The following is a 13039-nucleotide window of genomic DNA, read 5'->3' on the forward strand; positions in this document are numbered from 1 at the left end:
AGCTCTGGTGTGGAAAAATCTCAGTAAATCTTCTCTTATGATTACCTTTCTCTGCATTAGTCTACAAAATTGTCTGGTGTATGAGGATTTTTATTGAGGGGAAGAGGAGGAATGATAAGAGGAAAGCAACAAAACACGAAACTTGTCTATAAATCACAATCTATCACACTTTACAACAGACGAGTTGGGCTTGAGTGGGTAAAGCTGGACTGGGCTTGTGTGGACTGGGTCAGACTGGGAGAACACTAAACACTTACCGGGGCAGTCGCGATAGGATACATTCTGTGTTCTTGGTCCTATTCTGGTTGGGCATGGACCTTGAGAAGCAAAAAGATGGGGCTACAGACATGCATGTTTGAAACTGCTTTGAGCGAAGAGAGAACCTGCTTGGAATGTTTTTGTTAGATAGATTTTGCGAGGACTAAGAGTCCTTGGACAGAAGTTTATTTTTCACCACACTACAGCTTGTGTTGACTGCTTCCTTTGTGCAAGAAGGAGGCTAAAGACAATCATAACAGTGGGTGGACATGAGTGCACCTTGAGGCTAATCCTACTATTAAAGTTGAGGTAACACAGCAAGACATAGGATCAATACTTCACTTAACTATGAGGCAAGTAAAAAAAAGGCAAAAAACAAACAGGTGTTTAAGGTAAAAGCTATAGGATTTGACCGCGTTCAATAAGCTGGACGCAAATACTCATTATTGCTTACTCCATTTTTAATTACAGGTCCTCAAAGCCTCGGAGAGGTTAACCTGTAATGAGTTTCACCATCTAATGATGTTCACTAATGCATTCTGATTCCACCCTAAGGGGAACAGCTTGGACATGTATACTGGTAATGAGCAATGTAGAACTGATGTATTGAATATAAATGACTGTAGGATAAGAGTATATTATTTATATTTGGGTCAAATGTCCTTCTTCAGTTGATCCAGTACTGTAACACATCTAAAGACACTGGTGTACAAAATACTCATTTGAATCTAAAAGAGCTGCCAAATACTATCTTCCTATCAGTCACCCTCTAATTATTTCAGTTCCACCTGATTAGTGATTCTGGCAATTCATCTAAATCTTTGTCATTAATCAGTTTGTAAAGGTTACATGGGGGAATTTCCTTCACAAATTGCAAATGAATGTGGCAGCTTAAAGGACAAAGGGGAATTTTAATGCAAAGGGCAATCTAAATTTTGTTTGGCAGCTGAATGGCAATGAATATTTTAGCATCCAAGAAGCAGACAAAATGTTAACACTATCTCTTCAGATGAAATATTATCTTGTTGACTTACGAGTGGAGCCATTCTGTTCTGTTACATAATGAAACATCTGTTAACATATTTCAACACCTGTTGTATTGGTGTATATTAAGCCGTCAAGGTAAGCTGCGTTTTTGCCTGATAGACTTCTCTGCACGAGACTTGTCTAATGAAACCCTTGCTTGCCATTATGGAGAGTCAGCATGACTTCCCTGTACCCTCCCTCTATTCTGCTACCTCATAACCAGGCTCGTTGATCTGCTGGAATCACGGTGAGCACATCAATAATAAAGGCAGTACAGAAGAGGGCCAAAGGGTTTTACAGGTCATATTTCATGAAAGGTTCATGGTGTGACACTGATGGAAGAAGAAACAGAGGAAAAGGATGCTGAAAGGTGTTGCGGACAAAGACAGCGTACTGTCTGGACAAGGCAGGAGGAATAAATGGGACAGGATATGTTATGACACAGAGGAGAGAGACAGAGACAGAGACAGAGAGAGAGCGAGAGAGAGAGCGAGAGCGAGAGCGAGAGAGAGCGAGAGAGAGAGAGAGAGAGAGAGAGAGAGAGAGAGAGAGAGAGGGCAGAGAAGAAAAAAGAAACCGAGGATGGGAGGTGTGGGTAGAGGGAGAGTTTTCAATTCATGACAGAGGGGTCATACTTACTGTAGGGCACACACTCATACTGGACCTCCAGGTACTTGTAAGTCCCTGGGCAGGGGTCAGGGAAGACATCAGAACCTGTGATCACAATGCACTGGGTCCGATTGTTGCATCTGTCAGGAATACACAAACAGAAGGTAATAATTTAACAACAGTAACTTGTGTATGTATAAAGGGAATCAATACTACTCTTATCAAGCAGTGAAGACAATAGTTGAAGTAACCAAATAAATGTAACACTGTGTAGAAATGAAGCAGTTTTCACAAAAACAAATTCAGCTGAAGCTGGTTAATACTCCCGCAACAAAGACGTTAATAAGGTAACACTCAACAAGAAGAATGGTGAATGTTATTCGGTCTGTTATCAATAAAGTCAAGGCCAGCATCATTGCTTCTCACTCAGCGCTTGCCTATTGGGTCATCTCTGCAAAGTATATGGTGTAAAAGAGGTCCTTTGTGCATTGTAGTGTTCCTTATGTCTTTTTCAAGAGCTTGGGTAATCTGTCTGAACGTGTAAAGACCAGGGAAATAACCTAAATGCAATTTCACCCGTATAGTCTATTACTGGCCAACAGTATATTACATTACAAGTTTTCTGAACGAACCTTTCTGTTACCGACAGGTTGTCTGTCGGTAACTGAACTTTGTTCCTGCTGATTGTGATCAAATCAAATGTGTGTGTGTGTGTGTGTGTGTGTGTGTGTGTGTGTGTGTGTGTGTGTGTGTGTGTGTGTGTGTGTGTGTGTTGGGATTAGGAATTAATTTAAAGCACAAATCAATGCAATAAAATCAATGGAGAGAGGTGAAATCCTTTTTACACTGGACAATAATGACATGGAGACCTCATCTGATTTTGGTCTCCATGCTCAGTAGCTAAATAAGCCCTTTGGATTTGCACCCAAAAAGCCATCAAAGGTCTCATTAATGATTTCCACAGTAGTCTCCATGATTGTCAACCTGGATGAGTATAAAATACGCAGTTTTTTGTTATTGTGTGTTAAACCCCCCCCAAAAACAACCACTCTGTTATATATATGATATGTATATGATATTATGTAATTTTCCTGGGAGAGATACAACCCATGGCAATAGTGCAAATAGGGCATTGCAGCAGTGTCAAAAATGAATTTTGGTTTTTGCCATTAACATCTGAAGAGTAGCAAGCAGATATTGTAATTGAACTCATGCTGTGCTCTAGGGGAATTGCAGGTAACCACCGTTTACTGTACTGAAATTCTTTGCTACCAAGGGGACTTAAAATTCTATCGGCAACATGAGGAGCCAGATCAATAACACTGTTCTGCTGATTTAGCAGGGACCAGAGATAATATTTGTTTCTTCTTATCACAGACCAGTGCGCCCATTTACAGCAAATCATTGGAAAATGTATTACTGGTTGCACTGTATTGTGCTTTGGGTTTTGCTTTTGTTTTGAACTGCCGAAGTAATCACTGCTCTGTGTCCAAATGTTATTAATATAATATTAGGCAGTGCAGTGAAACAGTGGAGAGTTGGTTACTGTTGAGGTGTATAGCATTAAACAAACACAGGGGGCTGGAAATTGATGCCGTTTTGGTTTCAGAAAAGAATCACATTTAGTTGCATACTGTGAATGCATGCAGGTTTGCAACCATATGCAGAACAAAAATGCATTCAGCAACTTAAACAAACGGCTTCCGTGTTCAAATAAAAACCTCACCAAATCACATTAACTGCAGAGAATGGAATAAGTCATTACTTTTTCTTTGTTTTTTTAAACTAAACACAAAAGCAATTCATATCCCTCTTCCTGTTGTAGTTTTCTATTTTTTAATCAGCATGTATCCCAATTAAAATAGTTCACACATTGTTTTCAAATGCATTTAAAGGAGCCTTTTTGATTTCGCCAAAAGAGAAAAAAGTTGTTTTTTTTTCATTTTGGTAATGTTAAAACAAAGTGTTACATATCTCTCTCTCTCTCTCTGTGTGTGTGTGTGTGTGTGTGTGTATGTGTGTTTGTGTGTCTGTATTTAGTGGCAGTCTCAAGGGGCATTTCACTTTATTGATGACCTTCACGTGTGATAACAGATGATAATATCAGAATATTCTATTTGTTTTTATGGAAATGAATTACTGTTTTGGAATTAAAACACGCACCCCATGCTGGGACCATAATACGCCGCTTGTTTTTGTGAGTAATATTTCATGACTCCGCAGCACTTTCCATATATTATATGGTCACTTTGATGATTCTGTCCCCTTTGCTCATGCATAAGCATATCATGCAGGAGCAATATAAATTACAGTGCTTTATCTAACAGATTCCACTGAGACCGGGAAATGAATGCCTGGTTTATATTAGGCATATGAAACAGAGTGATATCAAAAATAAAATTCATGACACTAATGAGACATAGTCCTGCCATCGTTTCTCAGGAAAATGTATTAAACAACAGGACATAGGCAGTGAAAAAACCCCCCCTCATATTTCTTTTGAAACAATGTTGACATAAGTGTTGATAGCTCTTTCTGATGTATTGCCCTAATTTTAGAGCTGTGGAGCAGGGGCGCCCTGATCTATGGGATTGTGTGACTCTGACTCCGTCTCATCTGTGAAACCTCGGGCATCTCCTGAGACCAATTGAAAAAAGCCCTAATGACTTCTTCTATGCATAGTCCTAGCCCTCAATTTGAGAGAGTGCTTATAATTGAAATTCCTTCCATAAAAAGTTCAGCATTTGGGCCTGCCAGGGCACAGGTCTCAAAGTGCACACTAATTAAATACATGTAAAATATGATATCTCTGACTATCTTTTGATAGTCTGAGGCTATATTGTAATTAATCATGTACATAATGAATATTAAGTTAAAGGAAGCTTTCCTCCACTTTTCTCCAGAGTGAAACATTCTATTACTATAAATACCTTGATTGTTCAACAGAATTTTACTGAAGCAACAGTGGAAACATTTATTTTGTTCAAGTAACGGGAAAAAAAATAAGCTCATTAAAATTAATAAAGAGTCAAAATTTTTAAGCTCATATCGCAAAAAATCTAACAAAAACCCCCCCCTGTTCTTTCTGTGTAGAAGTTAAAAGAGAAGTGTTTAGCTCTATTTATTTATTTTTCATTTGAGAAATGTGTGCAATTGCGTCTAAAACATTTGTGACACATTTTAAAAAGGTGTTGTCTGGTTTAAAAATGAAAAAATCGTCAGAGCTTCACACACACACATTTTAAAAATGACAAGTTAAATATGGCAAAAGGTTTAAAGTTCACATAGGCAAAAATCCAGAATATCTATGTATGAATAATATTCATCGATTTATGATATTATATTCTAATTGTTTAAAAAATACTATATAACTATCAAAATGTTCTCAGTCAAGAAAACTTCAAACATGTTTTTTTCTTGAAGCGAAACAAAAACAAAAGCAGGACAGAGCTACTCTCTACTTTGATTGCCCCCATTACCCCACACGACCTGTTAATCACAGTGAAGTATCCCAAATGTAATCCCATCACATCTCTGACCTTTTGGGAAAGGAAGACATCACTACAATTATGAGCACCCCCCCCCCCTCCCCCCCTGACAGCGGGAACGGGTGCGATAAGACGCCAACAAGGTGTAACTGATGGCACTCCTGATACCATGTATCTACATGCAATTTAACCTTTTCCACTGCCATCATAAAGCATGTCAGAGGAATAATTGGAAAGAGAGATAATGGCCTAAATGAATAATTATGTGAAGAAAAAAAGTGTTACGATATGTTTTTGACCAACACATGTAGTTCAAGTTCTTGAGTATGTTTAAACCACGAATGACTGCAGTTAGATCCGTTATTCACTCTCAGAATAGACAATGCCATTTCAATCAATGAGCGTAGGCTTACAGCCCAGCTCTGCTTAGGTGCACTGCTCACTCTGACCTGCTCTGTATTTCAAAGATCTCCCTGCTTTTAGTGCTCAAGTATATTTAGTAAAGCAGATATATTGACCGACAGTAGTTTAGACTTGTTTTCAGATATATAAGAGCACATAGAAAACATTGTAGTACCGAAATGCCAAAAACATGTTTGTGGTCAATTTAGAAATACTGTCACCATTTAAAGGATCATGTCAAAATGTTTGTTTGTGTTATTTGTTAATTAAAAAAAATAAAGAACATTTTCCAATAAATCACTTTGGAATTTTTTAAGCTTTCAAATATTGATTGTTTAAATATCATTTTTTTTAACAGTCTGTGCAGTTAAAAAAAATATTGCCGAGCAATTGTAAATACTGCTCCTTCACAAATTACAAACTGCAGTTGTTTATATGTTAAGTATTAAATTACTCTATAGTTTAGTATATTGATCACATACGTACATTAATATTCAATGCATAAAAAAATAAAAATGCGCAACTTTTTAAATGAATTTTAAATGACACCAGCATGGACAGTCATGGCAGTCATGGAAGTATTTTATAAGCATTTAATGCCGCTCGTATGCTGCTCATGTGACACATTCAGATATGGGTAAAATGCTCCGTAATTGCTGAATCCTAGATTTTTCATTTTCATTTTCACTATTCCTATTGTTGTTTATTTCTATTCCATATTCCTCAACAGTCCCTACCATACACGAGGTCTAAGCAGCCATTTGGAATTCAAAACATAAGAAATAGCAGCAGCAGCAAAAACAATCGCTTTGTAACTGGAGGAGAAAGGCGACATGAGTGAGGGGAGCACATTACAGAAAAAGGCTCAATCTACTTCCTGGTGCTCCCAGTTTGAATTTCAATCAAATTAGCGTCTCTTAAACTCAAAGTGACCCGTCTAGCTCCATTTCATCTGAAATGCTGATGAGGTTCATGGCACAATTATCAAGGCAGACATCTCTCTCAAGAGGCAAGCCTGTTGATAGCAGACAGGCCATTGAAAAATTAAATCATTTCCAGGGCCACGGAATGGCAGCAAAAGAAACAATCGGATGCAAACAAGACAGAAACACACACATATGTACCACACACATGCTAGATGTGTAATCACCTCAAATATCAGTATTTTTAGACTATTTTCTAAGAGGGTGGCCCAATAATGTTTCAGGAAATACGTTGTTAGAAATTAACCATTAGCATCCTGCTTTCAAGTTGAAGTCTGACCCAATATCCGGGTAAGACATTCCAGAAACTTGTAATCACTGTCATATGCTTGTGTTTATGCTATATTTACTGAAGCTGCCAATGGTGCTCAACAGGGGAATTCCAGAGTCTAACAAAGTCAGGAGGAATGCTGTCTTACTCACATCCGTCCATCTCACCTATTGATTTTTAAACCAGCAAGGGAATATCATCATGCAACTGAAGTCAATGGGAATACTGTTGTGACATTCTGTAGGTCGGTCTACATGTGACCTTTTATAAGGCAGGAAGACTGCAATGCTGTTAAGCACACTCAGTGGTGTGAGCAGCATTCAAGTTTAAGATTTAGAAATGTGAGTTTTAGAGGGAAGTATTTAAAAAACACAGTGAAATAAACTGCATTTCACGAACATTATTGATGTTAATGTTGTCAAGTATAGGTCATCTTTACCGTGGTGTATTTTATTTGGCAATATTGATATATATATATATATATTGTGAAAAATAAAACTTAACCTGTGTATGGACAAAATGTTTGGTTAAGAATGTCTTTGGTTAAACCAGCCAGTTAAATACCAAATAAATCGAATTGCTAAATTTATAGTTATAGCAGCCACAGTAAAAATGTTATAGGAAAATGGTATGATATATATACTGTATATATTGTTATATGTGTCATAGCGATATATCATACCATGTTTTATTATACATATCAATTTTCATAAGTGCTATTCATAAGTATTAGCAGCTAATGAGAATCACTGATGACTGTTCATTTTTTAATTTAGCAAATCATCACCAACAACAGTCTTGACTACAGAGCAGTTTCATGGCTCATGAACTTGTGTACACCCCTATGAAACACACATGCTGAAGCTGGATCTTTATGAAATCTTAATCTGCTGTGCTTTAAATAAACACTTATACTGTATGCACAGAGAGGAGGAACAAGGCAGTGTGCTGTCAGGCAGCAACAATGAAGCTCCTCCGAGAGCCTTGCAAGCAGTCCTGTCACTGATATAAATAGTGTAAGCAGTATCATTGAGTCTCCAGAACTGCCTTACATTTATTGACAAGAACTTGGAAAATAATGATAATTACACGCTAATATTACCACGTCATTTCAACATTACAACATCACATATCAACGTAACTACTTCTGTAAAAAGATGTCACATCATTCAAGCTATTGACATGTCATACATTCTTCAAATACTAATTATTAATGATTATCAACTCAGTCTCACTCATAACTGTCCTGTAATCCCACTGATGAATCTCATGTCCTCTGTTAGAGAGCTATCTGCATTGATCATTCTTGTCAATGATACGCTCCTTGGAAAACCCATAATCCACAGGCACGGCAGGACCCAGCCATGTTATGTTACAGCAATCAATGACCTTGTTATTGAATACTTACAATGAAGCTCATTAGTCAAAAAGAAATCAATATATGTAAGCCACTTATTCATATTGTATATCTCAATATGTTCTTTTTTTGTATGTGTGATTGGTCAACCTGTCATCTTGACTACTCCTCCAACTATTGTGATAAGGACTGGTATGGTGGACAACATAAAGTAAAAAATGATGTGCAACTAAATGTATTGTAAAATAATATTTAAATATTTCTGCTTTTCAGTTTCAACCAGGTAGATATCTATTGTGTGGTAATGATTTGTTATAATTATAAAGATTATCATCACTACAAAAATATTAAAAACTTAAATCTTGAAAAGAAGTACATGGAAAATCCCCTTGCTGAATATTATTATCAATGAATTAATTATTTCAAACTGTACTGCCATGCAGTTTCACATCTGCTAGGGAGGTGTCCGCGTGAAAAATTCCTGTACAGATTATCACCCACTTGAGTCGACTAATTGCTTGCAGCTGAATGTTCTAATTGAGCCACAACAGTCCTAAGGCTATTTTCATAAAATCATTGTGCTCATGAATATAATATGCCAGCCAGATATAAAAACAACTCGGAGTGCCAACAGGATCTATCAAACTCAGTGAAGCCTCAATCCAATTCTCCACACTTCAGGACCACATCAATTTGAGTACTAATGTGATTTTTCCCACACACTTAAATTAGTAGGCCAGGGTAATTATGGCAACAAATATTTTTGGCTCTTCAATCCTATTATTGATGGAGACTGTACAATAGAGAATACTTCTTTCAGTAGGTTGGCCCATATATGGAAAAATTTCATCTAGGTTAGAGCACAGTCCGGAGTTTTGACTTATGGAAAAGTGAAGGGCCTAGGCCTCATAGCTATGAAACATAAACTGTATTCCAAATACCACATTTCTCATTTGAGAATAATTGTTTTTGGCAGCAACGGCATTGTTTCATTACATTTGCTTCCCATTTTAGTCTATATTTATAAATAAATGAACAAAAAAGTGAATAAAATCACTAATTAGTCCCATATGTAATCTTTGGAGATTGTCAAACTGTCCTTGAGTTTATTTTCATGACAGTGGACTGTTTTAAGTTTCTGCACTGATGACGCAAACCCTGCTTTTATGATATAGACTGCTTAGGAATTCATTTGTGCATCTTAAATTATACGGCTTACTTAACATAAATAATATAAAAAATAAATAATCTGGTCTCACACTTTCTGTTTGATACATATCACAGATGTATTTCACAAGAACACACACCGACAAAACAATGATCTATTTATGACACGTTATGTAAATAAGACACTTTTTTGGTCCCTTTTGGATCTCTTCTTATCCTTGTTTGAATCAGATATAAACTCTTCAGATTCTCTTTGTGTGATTTTTGAACCCACACACCTCAGAGAGCCCCTCTGTATCACAGGACTTTTTTTCTTAGAACACACATATTTCTCACTTTGTTCTGAGTACAACAGCTCAGCAGTGACACTGAAATAATAAAAACACATTTAAAATAACATCTGAACTACGGCCTCTGGTGCTGTCAGGATATGCATATAAGGAATGAACCTGAGTCCTCTGAAGACGGTGGTGGGGAGTTTTTCGACGAGACTGTTTGGGATTTGCTGTCAGGCGGCTCCTGCTGGGTCAGTATTTGTGCTTCAGTGGACTGTTCTTGTTCGAGCGAGGCTGAGGCCAGCGTAATACACAGGGCCACAAGCAGGGAGCAGGCAGGCTGCAACCTTTCAAGACACACGATGTGAGTCAGCTATCTGACTTCATCAAACAGGGCTTGACAATAAACCCCCTGAATACAAGGGCTCCAATGTTTTATTTCATTATTTTTTTATTTCCCAAGGCAGCTTGCCAGAGTTGCTGACGGTCTCATACCATCCAATATTTCTCTCTGTGGCCCTCATATGTCATTCCATCCTGTGCACTCTGGCTCAGATGGCATTTCTATGTGACAACTGGTCTCATGTATAAGGTCTCAAGTATACAGTGTTGCCAGTGGAACCCTGCTGAGTTGCATGTGTGCACACGAGAACATGCACCTCCATGGGTTTGTTTCCACACTAAATCATCTGTCTTTGCACATGAGTGATGGCCACAGAGACAGTGGCTTTAAAATGTCGGACATCTCTCTGGTCAGTGATCAATCAGTGGGAGTTTAGGAGATGTGGAGCATCTTTAAGTCAGTCCTGAGCCTGTCCTTAATCTGACCAACAGGATTTACCAAAGGACCGAAACAGAATTTTCCCTTGAATTACAGTAGAGGAGCAATATAAGTCTTTTTTTACCTTGGTTAAAATGTTCTGCATTAAACAAAAGACAATACTTGAAAATGATGTCTGATCTGCAAGACTTATAGAGACTAAAGTAGATTGAAAATTATCCTTTCAACATCACAACAATATGTGAGCTTCTTACATCAATCATGGCACAAGTCAGAGAGTAAATTTGCAAGACTGGCAATCAGCCATCACCTATTGGTGGTAATAAATTATAGCGTAATCATAAATATTATACATTATTTTAAATCAAAAGTGGTTAAATCTATTTTATATAACTAATTTGTTTAGTTTTTATTTTCCTTTTCTCCTTTTCATAAATGCCCCCCCCCCCCCCCCCCCCCACACACACACACACACACACACACACATACGCACACCTTAAATGGATTTTCCAAGGAAGAAGTTCCCCAGCTTTACTAATAAAGCAAAACACATCTAACAGTGATAGACTAGTGTTAGCATACTTGATCTGGGTTGCACACATGCAAGGTAATATATTTAACAGATAACAGACAAAATAATTACCTCCTGTAAGCCTGACCAAATCTGTAGTTTGCCAGTTGTGTCAAATAAGGTTGGACTGAAAACAGCTCTATGTTTGTCAGATTGTTGTTTAAAATGTATTCCGTTGTTATTTTGAGATGTGAATTTGATGTCCATTGTAAATTTATTACTGTGCTCTCTGCAACATTTATTTTCATTATTATTTAAATCGGCTCTCTTTTTGTTTATCAGCCCCCAGGTTTTGATGAAGTTCTCTTTTGTTTGGTTTCAGCTTTCTCAGTGTTGGTGCTAACATTAATGTCTTGCAGGTTATTAATGTTGATTTTTTTATTACAAAGTTACATTCAGTTTTTTTAATTTTCGTAGCAAATCAATCTGTCGGCAGCCCTGATCTTCTGCTTGGTGGGAGATTTTACTCCAAAGGCCAGGGATGCGGAGAATTTCCCTTAAACAGGAAAAACAGATGCCGACGGGGACAACCTGACAAAATGAAATGGTTGACAGTGGTCTAGATCTGGTTGCTCAGGGCAACTAGCAACCTTTACTGTTAAGCCAATTATTTTCTAAGGGTCCTGTAACTTTGGCAGATACCTAATTTTGTGGGATGATTTTTGTTTTTTTGTTTTTTTTGGTACTAAACAAAGCTGTCTGCAATTTTACCTTTGTGACATTATCTTGTAGGCATCTGGAAGATAGCAGTTGATGTTCTCCATCTGGAAAGGGTCAGCGTCGCAGATCTTGTCATCTGTTCGGCCATAGTTGGCACTTTCAATCATTATGACATCACTTCCTGGACACCGCAGATCGATGGGGTAACCCTCACAAGACAGCTCTCTCCGGACTAAGCCAAATGGCAGAGCGGCCCGACTAAACCCTGAGGGAGAGAAGAGAGAGAGAGTTCTATCAGTGCAAATTGAAGGGAGAAGTGTAGTTAGGTTGTCACTGAGGAAGATGATAAAACAGGCAGAAAACACAAAATATCAGAGCTGGATGTGAACAAAGGCAGCATCTTTATGAATGTTCTTTTTTATTTTAGTCAAATGGCTTTAACAGGTGAGCGATATGAATCATGCTGATATGTGAACAGTAAACTCTGGATTGGCCTGACATACATCAATATATTGAGTGAAGACAGATCTCAACCAGACCAGTGAGCTAATGGTCTTAGTATGTCATCCACATGCCTTAACTGATCTTGAAAAAAAGAATCGATAATTGACATCAAAGTCAGTTTGTAGGCTAAAATGTCAAAGAGGATGGTAACCCCTTGTGATTGCCTACGTAAGGACATACATTGACATAATGACAATATGTTGTAATGTGTTTATCTGCAACAGTTTTTTTCCTTTGCACAACTGCTGTCCTGTGTTTCATTTTAATATGGGAGCACAATGTCATCACACAGTCTATCGACAGAAACTTGTGGTTTACTTGCAATGCTCATTTTTCTATCCAAAATGAAGCACAACAAGCATCTGTACTACATGAGTGTAATTTAATCCACTTTGCAGGACTGACAATCGAAGGGAGGGTTATTGGGATGCTGGGAAAAAAAGGAGAGAGTTTGTGTGTTTATGTGCGTCTGTCAGGGAGGGTGCAGGGGTAGGAAAAATAGAAAAGAGATCAATATTATGGCTTTGTGCTCTGCAAATGTGAACAATGCTAAAAGCCATGCAAGCCATGTAAACTACATACATAAACTATACCAATCCAAACATGGGATATTTTTGGTCAGGGAAGCTTATTCCTGCTTAGAGTGGCATAAAGCTTTAAAAAAATTGCCAGCTCCCTGTCAGTTCA

At 37.7% G+C, this 13039-nt stretch overlaps 1 protein-coding gene across 1 annotated transcript in view; it reads right to left on the reverse strand.

The window, feature by feature from the left end:
* The window catches only part of adgrl2a (adhesion G protein-coupled receptor L2a), a 72666-nt gene that overhangs the window by 41423 nt on the left and 18204 nt on the right, over positions 1–13039 (reverse strand). The window contains exons 2-3 of the mRNA XM_053321934.1: positions 11900–12113; positions 1924–2033 (exon numbers count right to left, since the gene is read on the reverse strand). Of these exons, the coding sequence (XP_053177909.1) occupies positions 1924–2033; positions 11900–12113 (324 nt within the window). The remainder of the gene's footprint in view (positions 1–1923; positions 2034–11899; positions 12114–13039) is intronic.

Source organism: Scomber japonicus, chromosome 7 (genome assembly GCF_027409825.1).
Source record: "Scomber japonicus isolate fScoJap1 chromosome 7, fScoJap1.pri, whole genome shotgun sequence".
In the NCBI taxonomy this organism is placed as follows: Eukaryota; Metazoa; Chordata; class Actinopteri; order Scombriformes; family Scombridae; genus Scomber; species Scomber japonicus.